This window comes from Sciurus carolinensis, chromosome 1 (assembly GCF_902686445.1).
Source record: "Sciurus carolinensis chromosome 1, mSciCar1.2, whole genome shotgun sequence".
NCBI lineage: Eukaryota > Metazoa > Chordata > Mammalia > Rodentia > Sciuridae > Sciurus > Sciurus carolinensis.
In genome coordinates, this window is record NC_062213.1 from 180,393,793 (window position 1) to 180,414,355 (window position 20,563).

Below are 20,563 nucleotides of genomic sequence, written 5' to 3' on the forward strand. Positions count from 1 at the left end.
TTTTTTTTTTTTTTTTTTTTGGTATGTACAGGGGATTGAACCAAGGGCTCTTTACCACTGAGCTATTTTTATTTTCTATTTTTGTTCATTTTTATTTGTTCTTTCTAGATACATGTTATAGTCTATTTTGACATATTATACATACATGAGAGTATAACTTTTTATTTTCAATTTTGATACAGGGTCTTACTAAATTGTTGAGGTTGGCCTTGAACTTGGCAATCCTCATGCCTCAGCCTCCAGAGTTGTTGGGAAATACAGGAGTGTGCCATGCCCAGCTTCCTCAGTTTTTTTTTTTTTAGTGGTTGTGGGGATTGAGTCAAGGGGCATTTGATCACTGAGCCACATCCCAAACCCTATTTTATATTCTGAGACAAGTTCTCACTTAATTGATTAGGGCCTCACTAAGTTGCTGAGGCTGGCTTTGGATTTGTGATTCTCCTGTCTTAGCTTCCTGAGCCACTGGGATTACAGGCGTGCGCCACTGTGCCCAGCTTGTTTTTAATCATCATTTGTAAAGGACCTTATGTCCTTTTGCCCCTCCTGTCCTCCAGTCTCATCTTTGTTCTGTACCATCCTAAGCCCAGTCAGAAAGATAGCTCTTGAATTTTCTTCTTCTTTTATTTTTATTTTTTAAAGCTAGGTGTAGTGGCACATGCCTGTAGTACTAGTTACTCAGGAATCTGAGGCAGGAGGACCACTTGAACCCAGGAGTTTGAGACCAGCCTGGGCAACAGAGTGAGACTCTGACTTAAATAAATAAACAAACAAATAAATAAATAAATTTTATAAAATCTTTATATTTTTTAAATTATGTATTTTTTTAATGGTGCTGGGAACCAAACCCAGGGCACCAGTCCCTGTGTATCTGCTTATTCAAATCATTTAAAGAACAGAGGTGGAAGAGCTGGCTCTTTCCAGGAGCCAGGTCTATTCTTCCAGTTCAAACATGTCTGTCCTACTTTCTCAAAATAAGCAATTAAGGTGCAAAGTTTGCCAGCTACACAGACAAGAGGCAGGTTGATTGTCCCAGAGCTGTTTAAGGCTATCAGATGTAAATTAAGGCTTTGAATATCCTTAAAAGCATTAAGTAAATCTTTCCAACAAACACAATTAAGTACTGTATTCTTTACTCATGTTTTACCTGTAGGTAAATACAATCTAATGGGATTTGGTTTCCCTTCATTCTACAACCCAGAGCTCAGGAATAAAAGATATCTCAGTATGAAAGGGCATGTACTTACTTTAAGCCTTGATTCTGCTTTCCTCTCAGGCCCTTCCAATTGGGTTCTCTGATTTTACAAAAATAAATATTCACTGTCATTTTGAACTGGAAAAACTCAGAAAAGCTTTTGTATACACAGCACAATTAAAACAACTCAAAACAGGGCCACAGCCTGGGATCTTACTGGATGAACTCCAGCTTGCTTTTTCATCATGATTGATAAGTGGGTTTAAGAAACTGCTGCTTGGCCAGAGATTTGCCCTGTAACAGAGGGGATAAGCAGGACCCTGATCAAATGCCAGATCTAATCCTTCCAATTTTGAGACTAGCATACAATGTACTTTTTCTTTTTAGAACAAATGTATACTTGAGCTGACATTTATGACTCAAAATTCTGCAGGATTAACTATAAGTCATTTGAAAAGGAAATTAAGGAAACAATTTCATTTATAATAGCATCAGAAAGAATACTTAGGAATTGTATAATGAAAACACAAGACATTTCTGAAAGAAATTAAAGGAGACATAAATGCAAAGACATTCCATGTTCATGGATTAGAAGACAATATTGCTAAGATGTCAATATTATTCATATCAATCTATAGACTTAACCCCCAATTCTATCAAAATCCCAGTGCCTTTTTTTGCAGAAATAGAAAAACCTCTCCTGTGGGAAGTCAAACTTATTTAGCAGAATCAGATGGTACCCTGTCTAGTTTCCCTGAGAAAATGGCTCCCCGAACTCTACCCTATCCTGTCCATCACAGAAGCAGCTCCTCCCAGTCTTGGCCCCCTTTACTTGTATGTCTATAAATGAAAGAGTTGGGCTACTCCATGTTGTTAGAGACCAGAGCTAATATGGCCCAACCTGTCATGCCCCCTCTCATTTAAAAAGAGTATTGGCTCTTGTGTGTTTATTGATTAGATAAGTTTATGGGTAATTGATTGATTTATAGCCAACATCATCCTCCTGCAGTTAACCATTTTCTCATCCACATGGGATGTGCCTGAGAGACTCCCACACTCTCCCAAAATTCATATGGCATTTCAAAGGATCTCAAAATACCAAAACACTCCTAGAAAAGAACAAAGCCAGAGCACTCATAGGTCTTGATTTAAAACTTACTACAAGGGCTGGGATTATGGCTCAGTGGTGAAGCACTTGCCTGAGATGCATGAGGTACTAGGTTCGATCCTTAGTACCACATACAAAACTAAATAAAGTTTAAAAAAAAGCCGAAATTCTTTTTTCTTTTTTGAAATTCTTTTTTAAAAATGGTATAAAGAAGTTACTACAAAGCTACAGTAATCAAAACACTGTTGTATTGAAATAATAAGACATATAGATCAAAAGAACAGAATAGGGCTGAGAAATAAATTCTTATGTCAAATGATGTTCAAAAAGAGGATCAAGACCAATCAATGGCAAAAAGAATTTTTTTCAACAAATGGTCCTGAAAATACTGAATATGATATGCAAAAGAATGAAGTTGAACTCTCAGACCACATATAAAAAATTAATCCAAAATGGACCTACGATATAAAGTAAGACCTAAAACTAGAAGATTCTTAGAGAAAATACAGGGCAAAAGTTTCATGACTCTGGGTTTGGCAATGATTTCTTGCAAACACACAGGCAACTGAAGAAAAAATAGACAAACTTTGTAAAAATGAAGTTGGCTTATGCATCAAAAGATACTATTAAGCCAGGTGCAGTGGTGTGTTCCTATAATCACAGTTACTTGGGAGTCTGAGGCAGGAGGATTGTTTGAGCCCAGGATTCTGACACCAGCAAGTTAGTAAGACCCACTCTTTTTTTTTCTCTTACATACAAACACACATACTATCAAAACAGCTGAGTCAACCACAGTGTAAGAGGAAATATTTTCAGTCATGTATCTGATAATATCTAAAATATATTAAAAACTCCTAAAACTCATCAACAAAAACCTGGTACCCAATTAAAAAATGGACAAACAGAAAGACAAATACTGTATGATTCCACTGATATGAGGTTATTAAGAGCAAAAATGTAAAACAGAAACTAGAATGGTGGTTGCTAGGGGCTGGGGAGAGAGAATAGGGAGTTATTATTTAATGTGGAGTTTCAGAGTTTGCAAATTAGAGTTCTGAAGATAGTGGTAATGGTTGTACGACAATATGAATGTCCTTGATACCAATAAACTATGCTTAAAAATGCTTAAAGTCAGGCACTAGGTGCATGCCTATAATCCCAGACTCAGGAGGTTGAAGCAGGAGGATTGCAAGTTGGAGTTCTGTTGCAGCAACAGTGAGACCATATTTCAAAATAGAAAAATAAAGAGAGTTGGGAATGTAGGTCAGTAGTAAGGTACCTGTGAATTCAATCCCTAGTACCAAACACAAAAAGCAAAAAAACTTCAGTAATTTTTAGTGGTACTGATCTAGAACCCAGGGCCTTGCAAATGTGAGGTAAGCATTCTGCTACTAAACTGCATTCACAGCCCACTGTGTAAATTTTATGTGCATTTTATCATTATTAAAAAAAAAATTCGGGCTTGGGTTGTGGCTCAGTGGTGGAGCACTTGCCTAGCATATGATGCAACACTGCATATAAATAAAAATAAATATCCGGGGCTGGGGATATAGCTCAGTTGGTAGAGTGCTTGCTTTGCATGTACAAGGCCATGGGTTCAATCCCCAGTACCACCCCAAGAAAAAACCAAACACCCCAAACACCCAAAGGTCCAATAACTACAAAGTATGTGTGTATATGAATACATATATAAGCTCCTAATTTATATATATATTTATATATATTATGTAAATTAGGAGCTGGGCATGGTAATCTCAGCTACTCAGGAGCCTGAGGATGATGTAATCTCAGCTACTCAGGAGCCTGAGGATGATGGCAAGTTCTAGCTTTAGCAACTTAGTAAGATCCTGTCTCAAAATGAAATATAAAAGGGTTGGGTGTGCAGCTCAGTGGTGAACCATCTCTGGGTTTGATCCCCAGTATCACCAAAAAAAAAAGTGGGGGGGTATGAAATGTTATAAGATATCTGAGGTTTCGATTATATTATCCACACCGATTTTCTAAAGCTTACATTTTCCTTTCTACATCTAGATTTTTCTTTCAGAAACATTTTTTAAACATGTCAATTAAAATGAAATGAAATAGAATAAAATGCCACTGATAGAAGATAGCAAATTGAAACAATAACACTGCTTCTTCAAAACTGTTTTTTCAACTTAGCACTTTCTTAGCCTTAAAGGTAGACTTCACAAACCTTACAGTAAATAAACAACCATTATCTTCACTGCCTCCTTTCCCCCAGCCCAACTTTTACAGAAAATAAACCAGAATGGAAAGACTAAGTAACACTGGGGCTTCTTGAATGAGTTGACATATACCTCACACATTATGTGTTTACCTCACACATAATGAGCATTTAGAAAATGTTAATCATTCCCTAGATGACAATTTTTTAGGCCTAGGTAGAGACATTTTTCCAAACTTAAAAATTAGGTTGTAAGTGTATATGGTGGTACACGCCTGTAATTCTAGTGGCTCGGAAGGCTGAGGAAGGACTGCAAAGTTCAAAGCCAGCCTCAGCAACTTAGCAAAACCCTGTCTCAAAATATAAAACAGGCTGGGATGTTGCTTAGTGGTTAAGCGTCCCTGGGTTCAATCCCTGGTACAAAACAAAAACAAAAAGGTTGTAATCTCATGATGGAAGAGTATGATCCAAGAGAAAACAGAACAAATAGGATGGAGCAATCCTTTATTTTTGTACACTCTGAAGTTTTCAGTAAACAATCATTCAATGGAAAAGAGAACATGAAATATCAGTCTCCAGCCATCAGCAGCTGCTCTGCTCAGGGCCTAGGATCCGTCTGGCCCAAGTGGTGAGGTGGAGGGGTGTATTTCCCTTCCTTTATTAGCTTATCCCGCTGCTTCTTGATGGCATTCACACGTTTCATCTGTCAAAGGAAAAAAGCATTTAAAGTAGAGGGAAATTTGTACCAGAAAGTGAGAACTGGAGAAACTGAGCTAGATTTTGGTTTCATTTTTAAACTCTGGAAGGTTTTTCATCCTATAGAGGGCCTTTAAGACAATGTCCATCATTTTCTTTTTGCTGTGCTAGTATTGGAACTCCCCCACATATGCTAGGCAAGAGGATCAAAAGTTCAAGATGGGTGTAGGCAACTCAGCAAGACCTGTCCTCAGAAAAAAACTGGGGATTTAACTCAGTGATAGAGAACTTGCCTAGCATGTGCTAGATCCTGGGTTCAATTCCCACTATTGCAAAAATAAATAACATAAAATAAAAAATGAAAAGGGCTGGGGATATAGCTCAGCGGTAGAGTGCTTGCCCAGTATGCATGAGGCCCAGGGTTGAATCCCCAGTTCTGGCTGGGTGCAGTGGCGCACACCTGTAATCCCAGTGACTCAGCAGGCTCAGGCAGGAGGATTCCAAGTTTGAGGCTGTCCTTAACAACTTAGGGGGCTCTGTTTCAAAATAATAAAACAGGGGCTGGGGACATGGTTCCTGGGTTCAATCCCAGGTGCAAAACAACAAAAACAAAACCCCAGTACTGTACAAAGAAAGAAATAGTCAATATGAGGTCTCTTTTTAGGTAAAAAAGTAGAGGCTTGGCAAGTCCTCAGCCACCTTTGAGTCCTGAGTTCTATTCTCTTCTCAGATGGGCCACTGGTTGCTTCCCAACGAGTCAAAGCCTACCCACAACAATGACATGATTTGGCCCCTGGTTTCTGTAACACAGAAAGTACACTTACCAATCCTGATGGCATTCCTTTGGTCAAAGGAATGGCTTCAATGGCTTCTCATATTGGCTTACAAGGACCTCTCTGACTTAATATCCTTCCCCTACTTCTCTCTATTCCAGCATAGAGACCTTTGCACTTGTTTCCTCTGCCCAGAACATTCTTCCCACATATCCATGTGACTTTCTTAAATACTTTGCCTATATCTTTAAATGCCGAGCTCTTTTTTGACTACCCTAATATTTGTTTTATTTATTTTTTTGGTACCAGGAATTGAACCCAAAGGGCACTTAACCACTGAGACACATCCCCTGTCCTTCTTATTTTTTGTTTTGAGACAAGGTCTTGGTAGGTTGCTTAGAGCCTCACTAAGTTGTTGAAGCTGGTTTTGAACCTTCGATCCTCCCAAGCTGCTAGGATTACAGGCGTGCACTACCATGCCTGGCTGACTACCCTTAGAGTTATGTGAAGTGGCATCCATTTAGCTCAACCCTAACACTTTGTATCCTACTCCTTGTTTATTTTCCCTATCCCACTTACCACCTGACATATCATATTTTACTTGTTTGTTAATTTTTCTTTCCTCGCACTAAAAAAAGCTTCATGAAGTCAGAGACTTTTGCTGTTTTGTTTATTGCTATATTCCTACTGCCTAGAATAGTTATAACATAATTCTCCAATTAATATTATTTTTAAATGAACAACTGTTTTTACCAAAGGAACAAAGTTAGTATATTTAGTTAAACATCTCATTAACTTTAAAGTAGTAGTATAAATATAACTTCAGTATTATCCTAAATATTGATATAAATATTACCCCCCAGGGGTATGAAAGAGCAACCCCAGTGCTCTTTATTTTTTGATATAGGGTCTCACAAAATTGCTGAAGCTGGCCTCCAACTTGTGATCCTCTTGCCTCTGCCTCCAAAGTGTCTGGGATTCTGAACATGTACCACCATGCCAGGCTTAACAGACTACTTTCTTACCATTTCTCTCAAGAGCATTTCTGAAGGAGTCTTCCAACAGAGTAAGTCATGGTTGAACTATGACAACACCATATATCAAATCTTTCTGAGGAGAAGCAATACCCACTTAGTGTAGACGAGGAAATAGTGGTAAACTGCATGCTTAACAAGCACAAGGCCCTGGGTTCAATCCCTATCACCAAAAAACAAATAAACAAAAAACAACCATTTAAGTGTTGTGGATAAGGACAGGTTCTGGAATGCCCTTACCGGGCTCCCAACTCTACCACTTTCTAGCTCTGAGAGTTTAGGTAATGTCCTTAATTTTTCCTTGTCTCAATTTTGTTTTTTAGGTGCTGGATGCCAGCGCTTTGCACATGGTACATTAAGTGCTCTACTACTGAGCTACAACCCCATCCCCTCTCAAATTTTTAATCTTATAATAGGAAAAATAATAGTAACTCATCTCACAGAATTATTTTGAGAAGTAAATGCATTATTATAAGCTGACAACTTTTTAAAAAATATTTTTAGTTGTAGATGGACACAATATTTTTTTAACTTTTTTTTTTTTAGTTGAAGATGGACACAGTACATTTATTTTTATTTTACTTATATGCGGTGCTGAGAATTGAACTGAGCGCCTCACACTTGGTAGGCAAGTGCTCTGTCACTGAGCTACAGCCTCAGTCCTGGACAAAATTTTTATCTTATTTATTTTTTTATGTGGTGCTGAGGATCGAACCCAGTGCCTCACTCTACTGGGCAAGCACTCTACCACTGAGTCACAACCCCACCCCTGCTAAGAACTTTTTAATGGTGGTTGAGTCCAATTCCCTGATTTACTAACTTCTTTGCCTACAGAAAGTTATCCAGTCATTTAGCACAACCTGTAACATGGTAATTTATCTATTCATAAACTATAGGATTAGGAGGTGACTTTAGAGGCAGCTCCAATTTTCCCTTAGTAAGAAACTAACAAAGGGCTGGGGATATTGCTCAGTTGGTAGGATGTTTGCTTTACAAGCACAAGGCCCTGGGTTTAATCCCCAGCACCACCAAAGAGAGAGAAAGAAACTAAACAAAGAAGGGGAACTGACTTGCTCAAAGTCACAAAACTAGTGGTGGCAGAACCAGCATCAGAATCTGGCTCTCCTAACTCCCAATCCAATGTTTTTTCAACCTCACACACTGCCTTCTCCTGATCCAGATTATGTAAAAATTTGGATCTGAGCAATAAATAACTAGGGACCAGAAGAAAAAAATTTAGGACATACCATGAACTAAATGGCTATAACTACCCATTGTCCCTGGGTAATACTAAACTATTACCTAATGATTATATTCCCACAGAGATTAATACAAGAATGCTACCTGATAACCTGATACTACCTCATTCCTTCCAGGTTTGGCTTCCCATTATCCAAATGTCAACAGCAGATGTTAACAGATAAGAACTTTAAATGTTTTGATCCAGTTTGCTATAATTTTTTTTTTTTTTTTTTTGGGTGCTGGGGATCAAACCCAGGGCCTTGTGTTAAAAGGCAAGCACTCTATCGACTGAGCTATCTCCCCAGCCCCAGTTTGCTATAAATTTAACTGAAAATGTAAACTATCTCCCTGAACTCCAAGACTTTGGAAGTAATAAAAACATTTCTGTTGGCTGTTACTATAGCTCAGTGGTAGAGTGCTTGCCTGGCCTGCATGAGGCCCTGGGTTCGAACCTCAGCACCACATTAAAAAATGAAAAAATTAAAAGTTGTTTAAATATGTTTTAATAAAAGCAGTAAAGATTTTTTTTTCTCTATGGAGCCAGACATGGCAGCACACTCTGGGACTATGGAATCCCAGCTACTTGGGAGGCCAAGGCAGGAGGATCACTTAAGTTCAGGAGCTGGAGATCAGCCTGGGCAATGGGGCAAGAACCTACCTCAAAAGGATTAAGAAAAAAAAAAAAAAAAAAAAAAAAAAAAAAAATTCTATTTGCTATATTTGAAATTCTATTTGATGTATGGGAAGCACAGAAATAGGCAAAATGAAAGCCCAAACCAAGAGATTTCTTCTCTAAGGGAAAATAGAACACTTTATCTTATAAAACTCATTAAAATCTTGAGGAGGTGAGCACTGTGTTGCTAAGATCCTTTCTACTCTGCATCTTTGGTCAGGTTTACGTAAAGCAATCTCATTAACACCTCCATCTTCCTTAGAGTATAAATGAATTCAGAGACTGCTATATTATGTTCATTCTAATAGATACACAGGATACAACCTCTTCTCAATGAGGGTTCAATAAATCTGAATATTTTTGCCCAAAGATTTTCAATGACAGTTAAAACAGCCAAAACTACTTGACATTCTCTGCTTATAGCCTACTGAAAAAATGTACACATATGTAATTTCTAACCTGGTGACTATAGCAGCATGCAATACTAGGAAAAATTTGAGAGAAGATAAGGAAGAACACTAAGAATGGGCCCTCCTCAGATCTGAAGGTACTTAACTTCCTTGTCATGGTACCTCAGTAGAGGTGTTTCACCCCAAGTTTTACCAATTCACGTTGGGCAAGTCACCGCCCAATGACCAATTAAAAACACTTAAAGAATAGCTCCAAAGAAATAAGCAAGTAATTCAGCTCCCATCTCCGCTAGTTACTCACCGTTTTCAGTCGAAGCAAACATTCTACGAAATCATCGTATTCTATTTTGCACTCTTTCTGTGCTCGGATATTACCAATTCCATGTGCACACTCTATCCATTCTTTTTCAAAAGCATGGCATCGAGAAGGGATCTTGTAGGGCTGTTCAGCACTTTGGATTGTCAGGTGGCGATCTATGTTAATGCCCAGTCTTTTTTGCACATCAAAGAAAGGCATTGCTGTAATAAGATAAATAATAATAATAATAATGCCACAAGAATGCAATCAAATGAGACATTACCAAGAAAAAAAAAAATGAGATAATCATAAGTCCTCTAGAAAGATGTATTCTCCAATTTCTTCTCACCAAACTTTTTCATTAGATACGTTCTCCCAGTGTATGGTAAGTAAGCAATTTTTGTGCTTACACAAAACTCAAGGAAAAAAGGACTAGAGCTAAGGAACAATGCCAAAAAATTCTCTATAAGGACATTTTTGTCAAAAGTCAAATAACTTCCATGTTTTGAGTGAATAATACCAGTTATATGAAATAGATCTGAAGAAAACGGAAAAGAACAAAAAAGGTATAAACACAAAATATTTCTTTACATTTTTCTTTTTTTTTCTGTATAAGGATCGAATCCAGGGGCACTTTACCACTGAGCTACATTTCCTCAGCCCTTTCTACTTTTAATTTTGAGATAGTCTCACTAAGTTGCTGAAACTGGCCTCAAACTTGTGATCCTTCTGCCTCAAAGCAGGGATTACAGGTGCATGCCACAGTGACATGTTTCTTCACATTTTTCTGTCCATTCTTTCCATATCAATTCGGATGACACATCTCCTGAGAAACCTTCCTAAATACGGTGTCCCTCCTCTGTTTCTATAGCATTCTCAATTTTCACAGGAATACTCTGCACATTACTATAATGGATATTTACTTTTAACTCTTCCCTACTGGAGAAAGAATGCTTTGAGGGCAGGGACATGGCAGAGACTTGGTAACTGCTGAAAAAATGAATTTAATAACTGAAGCCAGGCCTGGTGATGCACACCTGTAATTCCAGTGACTTGAGAGGCAGAGATAGGAGGATAGCAAATTCAAGGGCAACTTAGCAAGACCTTGTGTCTCAAAATAAAATATGAAAAGGGCTGGGGATGTAGCTTAGTGGTACAGCACACCTTTTTCAAATCCCAGTACTGAAAAACAAAAACAAAAAAAAAAACAAAACCCCAAAAACAAATTAAAAAAAAAAAAAAAAAAACCCATGCTCACAAACCAAAAACACTTAAATGTTCAAATAATAAAGAAATGAGTAGGAGCTGGGATTGTGGTGCAGTGGAAGAGCACTTGCCTAGCATGTGTGAGGCACTGGGTTCGACTTAAGCACCACATATAAATAAAATAAAGGCCCACTGACAAGTAAAAAATATTAAAAAAAAAAAAGAAATGGGTAATTAAATTGTAGTATCCAGTAAAATATGTTAGACATCAGAAATAAATAACATACATGGCAAATACATAATACTGTTAAATGAAATAAAGACAAACACACACATTATAATATTAAAAAAAGGGGAAAAACACAAATACCATTGTAATTGTGTATACAATTTAATTTCTACAGTTTCTTCCCATTCTTTCAATTGTTTCCCGAATAATGACTTTCCAGGCAGTGAGATGGGGGAAAGCAGTTGCTCAACGTAAGCACTAGAGAGTCACTGGGAACTGGAAACCCACTGGAAGGAACGCGAGTGGTTAAGAAGTGAGTGTTTTTGAGGAAGTACCCGAGGCCTCCCAGGGGCTTGAAAATGCCTCTGAGACGGGCGGAGTTTGCCAAGTGAAGATCAGTAAGGCAACAGAATGAGTTACAGCCTAGGTGCTGGTTATCTTTGGGGTCACTGAGGACCCAGAGTGGCTGAAGCGCAGAGTGCATGACGGGAAGAAAGAAACGAACGAGGTTGGAGGGGCCGAAATCACACAGGGGCTTGATGGCCGGGATAAGGAGCATGGATTTTGTACGATCGGAACACAAGGTCCAAACATTAATCCGGCAGGAAGCTAAGTCAACCTGGAAAGACAGCTGAGCGAGGTGCGGGCCCTGGATGTGCAAGTGAAGGGGCCTAGAAAAGCTGAGAGCACGCCCAGAGCTCGGGCCTGGGAGAAGGGGAAATCTGAGGAAATCTGTCAAAGAGAGGGCAGAAGGAAGCTCCTTCACTGCCGCGCAGACAAAAGTAGCTCCTACCTTCCCTCCGCAGTGTCCTTGTCTCCTCCGGGTCTCAGCTTCAGGACAACGGGCTAGCGACGCACTCGCCTGCCGTAAAGGATGCCCGCAGCGCGACGTTTGCAGCTAGACGCCGGGAGCCGACTTTCCCTCCGCAGTCTCGCCCCGGAAACCATAGAAACCAAGCCGGTCAATCTGTGCCTGCATACTCGTCTGCCTTGGTCTCTGGAGACCTTGACTGCGGATAAACTGACCTTCCCTAAGCCACCTCTTTGAAGAAGGTTTAGCTCATAGAGCGTTCTTACTGTCTCCTACCGCAGTACTTGATGTGAGGAAGAACACCGTCCTAGTCCCAATAACACGTAAACCGTGGACTGTGAACCCAGATCACTTAGGGGCAAATTCTAGCAATGCCGCTTGTGAGACCCAGAAATATTTCCTAATCTCACCGTGCCCTCAGTTTCCCCTTTTGTTATAGGTAATAGTAACTTGCTGGGCCTATGGTGCACTGTAATCCCAGTGACTCCGGAGGCTCACAAATTCAAGGGCCAGCCTCAGTAATTTAGCAAGAGCCTGTTTCAAAATAAAAATAAAGGGGCTGGAGTTGTGGCTCAGTGGTAGAGCGCTGGCCTGGGTTTGAGCCTCAGCACCGCATATAAATGAAAAAATAATAAAGGAAATGTGTCCATCTACAACTAAAAATTTTTTTTTAATTTTTTTTTTTTTAGTTGTTGATGGACTTTTTTTTTTTTTTTTTTTTTTTTTTAATGGGGTGCTGAGAACCAAACCCAGTGTCTCACACGTAAGGCAAGCGCTCTACCACTGAGCTACAAACCCAGTCTCTAAAAATAATTAATTAATTAAAAAAATGAAAGAAATAAAAGGGACTGGGGATGTGGTTCAGTGCTTAACCTCCCTGGGTTCAATTCCCATACGACTATTACTACTACTATTACCTACAGAGTAAGGTTGCTACAGGGACTAAATGAGTTATGTGTAAGGCATTGGGGCAGTGGCTGGCACTTGGAATGCACTGTAAGGCAGTCACGGTTCTTTGATGTCTCAGCTTCTAAAATTTGAGATAGACTGATAACATTTCCTCTGATGCTTCAGAATCTATAGTGATTCCCTTTGATTTATCAGAGTCTCTGAAGTGTGTGATTTGATATACATGGGGGTGTGGGATGAAAATACTAGAATATTTATATAACTTGTCTTAATATGTAAATTTTATGTTGTGCATAACATTACTGCAATTTACACATAAATAACTTGTAAATAAGTATTTATTTGGGGTTTGGGCTGAAATTTTTTCCCCCTTAAATGATGTGCTATCAAAAACATTTAGAGAAGTCCAGTTTTCTCTACTTCCCAGCCTCATCATCCAAAATCCCCACCTAATATTCTGAACAAGAGCTTGCTTTTCCAACAGTTTGGGCAAAGTTCAGCATTTTCCTCCCATCTCCACTTCTCGTAATACTGGCTTTGCTGCTGGACTTCTGCACAGGTGTGGTATGTGGTGTCTGTCCGTGCCTACCCCACCCCTAACCAAATGGGATAACTGCCCCTAAGGCTGAGGATCATCCATCCTGGGGAAATTCCTAAGGCGCACAACTTACGGTTTCATTCAAGCATTCCAACTCCCTCATACCCCATCAGATATGATTCACATGAAGTCAGTTGCAATTCAGCTAAAATTTCCTGAGCACCTAATATATGTCCAGCAGAATACTTGGCAGGATTTGGTAACTCATGAACATTGCCCACAAAATACTATTGGCAAAGTATTGATCATCACCCTTTGCAATTATGGTGGGCAAATGCTCTCCTATGAAGCTACACCCACAGCCAGCCTCACTTTGTTGCTCCTTGATGATATCTTCCCAGCCACTTAGCATGAAATCCCTAGAGTTGTGTATCAATATTCCTTCAACAAGTTTACAACCTATTTCTCATTTTCTGACTCCCAGATCCTCCTTTCAGTTTGTTTTACATGACCAGTCATCCTAAAATAATTTGTTTTATTATTCCTCAGAAATACCATGTACAAATAGTACAATGATGGGCAATATGAACTTTCCCAGGGCCGAACAGGTCTCAGTATAAGAAAATGACAACAAAAGCACATGGTGAATGACAATCAATACTTCACCTCAGTTTAAGGGATGGAAGTGTTGGTGGGAAATGTGATAAACTGGAAACCACATATTTGTTTAAAGGCAGCAGCAGATACCCAGCTCCAACTTTTTGTAAAAAATATTTTTTCAGTTGTCGATGGACTTTTATTTTATTCACTTATTTATATGCAGTGCTGAGATTTGAACCCAGTGCCTCACACATGCTAGGCAAGTGCTCTACTTCTAAGCCACATTCCCCAGCCCCAGCTCCATCTTATTATGAGAGAATCGGGGCTATAAATTGTCAAATCTTCTGATGTTCCAAGAGAAGCTAGAAATCTTAAGTGTTTAAATATGAAGTATCCTAGTTTAGAATATGGGGAAACTTAACATTTTTTAAAAGTACTGGACCCAGCTCAGCAAGACCCTGTCTCTAAGTGAAAAAAGGGTTGGGGATGTGAGTCACTGGTTAAGCACTACTGGGTTCAATCCTTGGTACTGCCTACCCACCACCCACCCACCAAACACACAAAAAGTACTGGAGCTAGATGCAGTAACACTGTGCCTGTAATCCTGACTCAGGAGGCTGAGGCAGGAGAATTCCAAGTTCCTGGTCAACCTCAGAAACTTGGCAAGACCCTGTCTTAAAATAATTTTTAATAATAATAATAATAATAATAATAATAATAATAATAAAGGTTTAAGTCCCAGCACAGGGGGAAAAAAAAGAATTAGAAGTGCTGGCCAGGCTGTGGGTGTAGCTAAGGGGTGGAGTGCTTGCCTACCACTGGAGGGTTCCTGGGTTCAAACCCCAGTACACAAAAGAAAACGTGCTGGTCAAACAAAGGACAGATTGAAAATGGCCTTTAAACTGCCAGATTTCAACCCTAAAGTTATGGGTAAAAATGGAGGCAGGTAAAGCAATTTAGTTTGAATTTCGAAGGCTTCTTCCTCTCTCAGTCTTGCTCCCTTCTCTTTCACTCTCTGGTTGGCCATTTCTTTTCTTTTTCTTGTGGTACTGGGAACTGAGCCCAGGGTATCTTACATGCTAGGCAAGCACTGTACCACTGAGTCACATCCCCTATCCCGTGACCATTTCTTTTCTAAAACTCAAATATGATCATCTAAAAAACACTTTCTGAACTCTGACCACATGTCATGGTCCTTGTTGGGCTCTTGGGTTGAAGTTGTAATCAGAATGTTATGGCGAGTGATCTTTCTGTTACAAAAAGATGAACTGGGGCAAGGGTGTAGCTCAGTGGTAGAGCACCTGCTTAACATGTGCCAAGGCCCTGGGCAGCACACAAAATAAATAAATAAAGAGATAGAAAGAAACACTAAGTAGGGGGCCATTCATTCTGCAGGGACTGTGTGGTGTCCATACGTTAAGAAAGGTCAAAATCTTGAATGACATTCCAGACTCTTCATAACTTGGTTTCTTTCCATTTCTAAATCCTTGAATCCAGGGCTTACCACACCTACTCAAACTCGTGTACTCAACGACTCCCAGAATTGCTTGCAAGTTTTCTAGGAGCAGTTTCTTCTGCCTTGGGATGATCCTACTCACTTCCTGCCTGCTTCCTTCCCACTATCTTCAGCTGAATGCCTAATCCATTCATACTGATTATCTTGCCATATTCTGGCGAAAACTTCCCGAATTTTTGAGGTCCCATCAGTTCCGTAAACTTCCATTGGAGATGCGGGAAGGTGTGGACACAGCGGGCCCCTCCACTGGACGGCGCAACTAACCTGCTCTACGTGGGCAGCAGCTCTTCCTCCACCGCTAAGGGTGGGAAACTACAACTCCCAGAACCCCACCTTCGTCGTTGCTGTGGTGCCCACAGGCCGCGGGGATTCTGCTGTTACGTCACGTCACGTAACCCTTGCGGGGAGTGGCGCCTTGATGTTCTCGTCCTCCGCGCCCCGCGCGCTCCCCCGTACCTGTTGTTTTTGTCGGTGCCGCTGTTTGAGCGCAGAGCCCTCGGGCATGGTAGGCAACCCTCTGCCACTGAGCTACTCCTCCAGTACTCCCCAGCCCCCCACCTTTTCATTGCCTCGCCCTGTCCGAGTGTATAATGAAGTTAAAGGGCTTTACGGGTGCAGCCCATATAGCCCAACTTGTAGAGTGCCTGCCTCGCATGCTCGAGGCCTGGGTTCGAGTCCCCGGCACTGTGGGATTGTGGAAAGGGCTTTACGCCTCTAGAGGCCAGCCCAAGCCGTCGCCTCCTTCCATTTCATCTACGGGACTAGGATTGGAGACCAGCTGGAACACGACTAGACACGACTAGGGTTTGCTGCAGGGATCCCGAGGATCTGTTCTTCCAGCATAGCTTTGGAAGTATAATAAGGTGGGGCTTGAAGTCCTAAAGAAGGTACCCAGTCTTAACCCCTCTAAAGAGACCTCAGTTGATGCGTGAGCACGGCGTCTGGAGGTCACAGGCTGGGCGGTCTGAGTGTCCCTGGGGGTTTCTTTGCTGAACCTCTATCCTTAATCTGCAGGGCTTCCTCATCTTTATATACTCCTTAGTCATAAGCGAGAAAATCGTCAACACTACCCTTTTGGAAATAGTCCCTGTATAATTTAGCACTGGGGGAACTTTATCTGATACTATTGCCACACAGATTTGAATAAACAGCTGGGTAATCTGTAGATCCTAGTACTTTTGAGAAGACAGTGAATTTGGAAACTCCCTATCCCTAACCCGGTACGTGAAGTTTAGGATACAACAGAGCAGAGAAACAAAGTAATCTGAAAGTAAAGTAATGGATCCCAACATTTGAAATATAATGGAAACCAGAGTAAACTAAAGAAGAATGCTATTTGGGGATGGAGGAAATACCAAGTGAAACAGGAATCACTGAAGAAAACTGAGTTGGGAAGGATGGCTTTGCCAGGCTTCTGATGTCAGGGGTAACCTGAAGTTGATAAACATTTCATCCTTAAAACGATCTACCCTCATTTTGATATAGAGCTGTGCTTGACTTTAATTAGGTTCCCCAATAATATGATTACATGAAAAAAAACACTGGTAAGGTCAAAGAGTCAGTTCACTACACCTGACATATATACTCATCAGAAGTTAACACTGGAATCTGGTTTTATAGATAGTCTTATTAGTGAGTCAGCATTCCTGAGATCAGGGTCATAAAAAAACTAGTTGAAAGGAGCCTGGGGTGGGGGGCATCTGAGTAGCATTCCCCAGAACACCCTGCTGTCTGTCTAGATACACTAGAACACTTAACAATGTAAGGAGCTTTATTACATTTTTGTTTTACTAGACTGTGAGTTTCTCTAGGGTAATGACTAACTCTTCTTACCTTGACTGCAGAGAGAGAACCTACAGAAGGCTTAAAATTATTTGATCTGGGAGTTAAGGGTAGTTTAAGGTAATACAAAGAAAGAAGAGTAGCTACATACTTCATTTATTACTCATTCAAGAGACAATAGAGATAACAGATCAAGTTGGTACCAAGAACTCAATATAGTGATAAAGAGTCAATGACATATAAATGCATTATACAACTTAATAAGAGCATCATGAGAAGTGCCAAAATGGAGTTCTAGGTTAAGTACTATACCTCAGAAAAGGTCTTACAATCCAATTTAGTCTAGTTACTGCCATTACCATTTTATCTTCTTCACCTTTAAATCTTGGGTTAACTTATGTTTGCCTCCAAGAATATAAGTGCCACAAGAGCAAGGGTCTCATCTATCCAGTTCAGTGATATAATCCAAATGCCTAGAACAATACTTGGCAAATAGTAGTGCTCAATAAACATTTATCTAATGAACAGGTAACTGCTTTGATGAAGGAGTATAAAGTTAATCACCACTTGACTTGGCTTCTGTCAAGTAAGAATGGAATTAATTCCAAGCAGAGAATAATAGGAGCACCATGAAAGATCAGGATGATGGGCCAAGTATAGGTTGTTGGGACAGTGTGAGAGGAAAAACTCTTCAGTAGTCCATATAAGAGCTAATTAATGTCTTTAATAGGTAAATTTAAGAGCCTCTATGTCCCCCCTCCCAGAAAAAAGGGACCAGCAGTAGCTAACAGAATTGGAATGGATGAGAAAGAAGGGCAAAGACAGACCAAACCAAGAGAAAATCTATCTCTGAACATGTCCTAGGGGGACCCAGGAAGACTAGGAAGATTCTTCAAGAGCAATGTTCTTAGCCAGGTTAAGCTATCACCATGCTTAATCATCTTTCCCAGTCAATATACAGGTCTTCATTACTTCTGCCTCACCCAAACTATTAGTTTCTTTTTGTGTGTATGGTACTGGAGATTGAACTCAGGGGCACTGAGCCACATCTCCAGCCCTATTTTGTATTTTATTTAGAGACAGGGTCTCAATGAGTTGCTTAGTGCCTCGCTTTTGCTGAGGCTGGTTTGAACTTGGCAATCCTCCTGCCTTCGCTTCCCAAACTGCTGGGATTACAGGCATGTGTCACCTCACCTGGCTCCAAACTCTTAGGTTCTTAATGGTCAATCTGTCAAGGGTCAAACTCCTAGTAGTCAAAGCCCTTTATTATATAGGCCCTACCTACTTCCAAACTCTCTTCCCAGGTTCCACATGAGTTTTCTACTCTGGCTATACAAGGTCCTCATTGTACACCACGATTTTTTACCACTCAGGTTTTGCTTACTTCAAGACCCTATTCCTAATTTTGCCTACATTATTAGCTCTATTCATACACTTTGAAACACTGCTTCAACAGTACACCACTGATCACTGTTGCTACTTAGAACTACCCTTTAATTTTCTTGATCCATTACCTGTACCATTAATACAACACTTTCATCATGTCTACTTATATCCTTTGGTAGACTGAGTTTCTTCTCAGGGGTCAAGATTCAATCTTTAATTCCAAGTTGGGCACAAGGGGTTTAAGATAAACTAGGGCTACTCACAGAACTTGCCAGGCTTTAAAGACTGAAATATTGTCCTTCCCAAATACAGAACAAAGACATGAGTAATAGTTACTCCAAGGTTGAGAAACACTCAAAGGCAATATAAACATGTCCTTCCCTACTTACATCCCATTAATATGAAAGAATATTGAATACCAAGCCAGGTCAGCAGCCTTCACCTACTAATCACAGCTCCAATGAAAGAAGGAACACATGGGAATTTTCACTTCTAGGACTGGAGCATCAAGAAATTTGATCAACCCACTGCTAAGGCCAACTGAAAAGCAGTTGAAGGGCTGGGGATGTAGTTCAGTGATAAAGCATATGCTTAGCTTATGCTGTCAGGCCCTGTGTTCAATCCCTAGTAGTACTTCCTCTCCTCTCCTGAAAAGAAAAAAAGAAAAAAAAAAAAAAAAAAAGCAGCTGAAATAATTTACTCAAAGCATCAAAAGGCTAAGTAGATAATGAGGAATAACAGAGTCAAAGTCTAAAAGAAGAGCTAAGCCTGGCACTCAACTCCCCTCCTCCCTTTAAAGCATTTGCCCATTGTGAAGCAGCTACTAGATACCTGAGCTGAATTTTTTGAAGTCTTTCAGAAGCCTCATGGACTGCAGTGGATCTAATTCAAACCAAAATGAACCTAAATGTGGGAACTTCCACCATAGACATCAGAAGCTGGAAACCCAAAGTATTACACCAATATAGAGGACAGACAAAAGTAAACCAGTTCTCAAGTGCACTTGCCAATTGGTTCTATCATCTGGATGATTCAGGAAACCTTCAGTCTTCAACATAAGATGGTTTGGTAATATCCCCAGGCACAGGGAACCAGAATTCCTTCCTGGAGGTAGACACCCTAATCCTTGTCCTATTTATTTCTACAAGCAATTTTTCAAATGTACTGTGTGCCTCACAGTTAACCTAACAGATAAGGAGATAAAAAACTATACTGAAATTATTAGTCAAAGTACTATACCCTCTCTGTAATGAAGTGTTAATTATTTACTTGAAAGTATGATTGGGGTAGTTAGACGGTTTTTCCCTAAACATGCTCTTTTCTTCCTGGAGATATCCAAACTTATCCAAGGTCTAGTTTAACTGTAGCTCTAAAAAACAAACTGTGAAGCTGTTTTCAACAAAGTAATCTCCAGGACAGCAAAGAAGTCTGTTCCTTAGTTGTTTTTGTTTTTTTTTTTTTTTTTGCGGGGGGGCGGTGGGCACTGGGATTGAAGCCAGGGACATTTTATCACTGAGCCACATCCCCAGCCCTTTTTATTTTGAGACACAGTCTCAATAAATTGCTGGGATTACAGGCATGTACCACTGTGCCCAGCAAGAAAAGGATTTACAAACTACCTTTAAACCCATGCTAATTTCTGATAAACAAAACAGAATTCCCACATCCACTTTGTACCTAAAATTTCAAAATATGCTGGAAATAACTAGTCATTCTGAATCTTTTCCCCTTACCAAGAGTATGTACCCTATCCGCGGGTCCTGAGAATCATTGCTCTAAAAAGGTGTTCATTAGGCCAGGTGTAGTGGCATATGACAATTTCAGCAACTTGGGAAGCTGAGATAAGAAATTCATAAGTTCAAGGCTAGTCTCAGCAATTTAATGAGACCTTGTCTCAAAATTTAAAAATTAGAAGGGCTCGGGGATGCAGCTCAGTGGTAAAGTGCCTCTGAATACCCAGTACCCACCCCACTTC

General features: G+C 40.0%; 1 protein-coding gene across 1 annotated transcript; it reads right to left on the reverse strand.

Annotated features, from left to right (window-relative positions):
- Nucleotides 1-4,972: 4,972 nt before the first annotated feature.
- Nucleotides 4,973-11,996, reverse strand: Ndufs5 (NADH:ubiquinone oxidoreductase subunit S5). The gene is made up of 3 exons (XM_047564376.1): nt 11,840-11,996; nt 9,615-9,832; nt 4,973-5,188 (listed from the first exon to the last, which is right to left on the reverse strand). Exons 2-3 carry the CDS (start codon nt 9,828-9,830, stop codon nt 5,084-5,086), a joined length of 321 nt encoding a protein of 106 aa, XP_047420332.1. The 5' UTR covers nt 9,831-9,832; nt 11,840-11,996; the 3' UTR covers nt 4,973-5,083.
- Between the last annotated feature and the right edge of the window lie 8,567 nt (nt 11,997-20,563).

What these genes read in the sequence shown, in the direction of transcription:
- Ndufs5 (XM_047564376.1), bottom strand. Translation starts at nt 9,830, where the DNA reads ATGCCTTTCTTTGATGTGCAAAAAAGACTGGGCATTAACATAGATCGC. An exon ending in GTTTGCTTCGACTGAAAACG is followed by an intron (nt 5,189 to 9,614) that starts GTGAGTAACTAG and finishes TTCCTTTGACAG; the next exon opens with ATGAAACGTGTGAATGCCAT.